General features: G+C 59.4%; 1 protein-coding gene across 1 annotated transcript in view; it reads left to right on the top strand.

The window, feature by feature from the left end:
- Positions 1 to 248: 248 nt before the first annotated feature.
- Positions 249 to 2,873, top strand: part of ZDHHC19 (zinc finger DHHC-type palmitoyltransferase 19) — a 46,897-nt gene continuing 44,272 nt past the window's right edge. Inside the window, exons 1-4 of the mRNA XM_034660039.1 lie at positions 249 to 394; positions 745 to 866; positions 1,394 to 1,533; positions 2,358 to 2,530. Of these exons, the coding sequence (XP_034515930.1) occupies positions 249 to 394; positions 745 to 866; positions 1,394 to 1,533; positions 2,358 to 2,530 (581 nt within the window). The remainder of the gene's footprint in view (positions 395 to 744; positions 867 to 1,393; positions 1,534 to 2,357; positions 2,531 to 2,873) is intronic.

The raw sequence follows: 2,873 nt of genomic DNA, 5'->3' as shown, positions 1-2,873 counted from the left end.
GTGTGGCGCGAGGGTGGGGTGGTGACGGGTGGGTTTGCTGTTGGCTGCGCCGGTCACAGGGTGCAGACAGTTCTGCTGAAGAGCCCCTGGCCTTCATTCTTCTCAACCTCTATGATGTCACCCTAGAACTTTCCTTCCACCCTGGGCTGTGGCTTCCGAGGCTGCTATGACCACGGAACTCCTGGAGCCAGCAGGGGTGAGGGAGCCTAGTGGCTCTGATCTCCCCTGGAGGTGCAGGAGGTCCAGCCATGCCGCTCTTGCGGGACGCCATGCCCTTCATGAAGGAGCCACATCCCCCGCTTCAGGCCCCTCTTCCGTGGATCCTCCCAAGCCTTTTTGCTGCCTTCAATGTAGTGCTGCTGGTAGTTTTCAGTGGCCTCTTCTTCGCATTCCCGTGAGTCTCCCTCCCACACAAGCTGCAGGTTTCCTACAGAGACAGAAAGGAAAACAGATTCAGAGGCAGGGGAAGTGCAGAAGAGGGGTGAGAGGAGGGAGGATATTCTAGGCTGAGGGACCTGAACGTGCAAAGACACAGGTACACAGTGCTTGGTGCCTCTGGGAGCCACAGGTGGCTGGCAACACTGGGTGACATTTGGTGGAGTCGTTAAGAATCTGTCAGTAGCCTGGATATTTAGAGCAGGCTTCAGGGTGTGTGGGTTTTGACCAAGTGGACTGGGTCGGCGGGGATGGGTGGGGGAGCTTCAGGCCACTCTGGATCAGGGCTGAGCCCTACTCTGGTCTCAGTTGCAGGTGGCTGGCCCAGAACGGGGAGTGGGCCTTTCCCCTTGTCACAGGCCCCCTCTGTGTCCTCACGGTCTTCAGTCTTGTTTCACTCAATTTCTCAGACCCCGGCATCTTGCATCAAGGTGAGGCGCTGGCCCCTGGGAGAAGCAGGCAGCCCCTCCTGAAGGGCTCCTTCCATCTCCCCTCCTTGGGCCTCAGGATCCTTTCACTGCACATCCTCATTTGCCCTGGCCCTGCCTTTGGCACCTCATTGTTTAAGCCACGGAGATGTGGAAAAACACATTTCTGGAAGTTTTCCAGTTGCCTTGTGTGGGAGGGCCCCGGCAAGCCGGGGAGAGAAGCCAGCTCTTTGAAACCACTCAGTTCTCCCTTCGTCCTTCCCACTGCACAAACTCTTTAAAGCATCAATCACAGTTTCGAAGGTTTGAGTCCTCACAGAACTCTTCTGGCTGGAAACCTACCTTCCCCTTGAATGCCAGTCTCTCTGTGCTTGAGAGGCTCATTCAGTGGAGACTAGGGATACCCTTGCCCACCTCTTCCCCACACTTCCTGGAGCCTAGTAATGACATGGGGCTGGCCTCCCTACCCCCTGGAGCAGAAGACTGATGGAAGGGCCTCCTGCTGCTGCCCAATTCTCTTCCCACGCCAGGCTCCAACGAACAGGGCCCCATGATGACGCCTGTGGTGTGGGTGAACCACAGGGCCTTCCGCCTGCAGTGGTGCCAAAAGTGCTGCTTCCACCGCCCGCCCCGGACCTACCACTGTCCCTGGTGCAACATCTGTGTAGAAGTGAGTGCCTCTCTTGACTTGCCCACCTGCCCCCACCCCTGCCCACTCACACGAGGGCCAGTGGCAAGCGTGAAACAACTTCCGGCACCGCTAAAGGCTAAGAGTGGCAGTAACTCCCAACCACTTTTGGTCACTCACACAGGTCACTACCTCTGCACCTGTCCGGGGAGGTTGGCCCTTGCCTGTGCGGGTGTAGGCACGCACAGAGGCATCCACACCTATGCTGGGCCTGGTCAGGTCAGGGGGAGAAAGACACTCCTGTCTTACCCCAGGCTGGCTGACACTAGCTACCCAAGTCCGTCAGGCTGGCTGTAGGCCTGGCTGGAAAGCTTCGCCTGTCCTCTCCTCATGTCCAGGCTGGAGGGTCTTCTGGGCTCTGAGTGCTTGTCTGTCTCATGTGCACAGCCTGCAAAAGTTTACAAAAGTGCTGCCTTATCTGGGCCTCACAACCCTGGGAGGCTGGCTGAGCAAGGGTATTACTATCCTCAGCCAAAGGATGAGGAAACAGAAGCCCAGAGATATTCTATTTCCAGTCCACGGTTATAACGGGATGTGTCCCCAGAAGACCAGGCAGGCCTTGTCTCTAAAGGCCTCTTGACATGTGACCTTGTGAGCCAGAGAGACCTAACAGTGCTCTAACAGAAATGCCAGCATTAGGGACTTTGGGCTGGGTTTCTCCCTAGGGATGAGCCAGTTTGAGGGGCCAAGGGCAGGTGGCCTTTGGGAACGGGAGTGGGAGGGTGGGTAAGGCCTCAGATTTGGGGTGGATGGAGGCTGGTCCAGAGGTTGGGTCCTTGAGGCCTGCTCCCCTCCCTCTTACCCAGGACTTTGACCACCATTGCAAATGGGTCAATAACTGCATTGGTCACCGCAACTTCCGCGTCTTCATGCTGCTGGTCCTGTCCTTATGTCTTTACTCGGGCGCCATGCTGGTGACCTGCCTGATCTTCCTGGTGCGCACGACCCACCTGCCCTTCTCCATGGACAAAGCCATCGCGTATCCGCCGGGGGACCCACGTAGAGAGCAGTGGGGAGCGCAGCGGTCGGCCGGGGGGCGGAGTCACAGGGGCAGAGCTAATGGCGGGGGCGGGGGGAGAGCCCCCGGAACCAGGCAGGGGCGGGAGTGGGGGGGAAGTGGGGAGGGCAGGGAGATGGGCGGGGCGAGGAGGGACTGCGAAGAGTTGAGAATCTCGCAGGGTGATGGTGGGGAGTGCTAAAGGTGGCACGGGGCCTGGACAGCGAGGTGGGCTGAGGCGTATGCGGGGGCGGGGCGCGGGGAGCGGGCGAGCGGGGCCGGTTGGGGGCGGGGCTGTTGGGGCGGAGTCGGGCGAGGGGCGGGG

This window comes from Ailuropoda melanoleuca, chromosome 1, assembly GCF_002007445.2.
Source record: "Ailuropoda melanoleuca isolate Jingjing chromosome 1, ASM200744v2, whole genome shotgun sequence".
In the NCBI taxonomy this organism is placed as follows: domain Eukaryota; kingdom Metazoa; phylum Chordata; class Mammalia; order Carnivora; family Ursidae; genus Ailuropoda; species Ailuropoda melanoleuca.
This window is presented reverse-complemented; position numbering and strand designations above follow the sequence as displayed.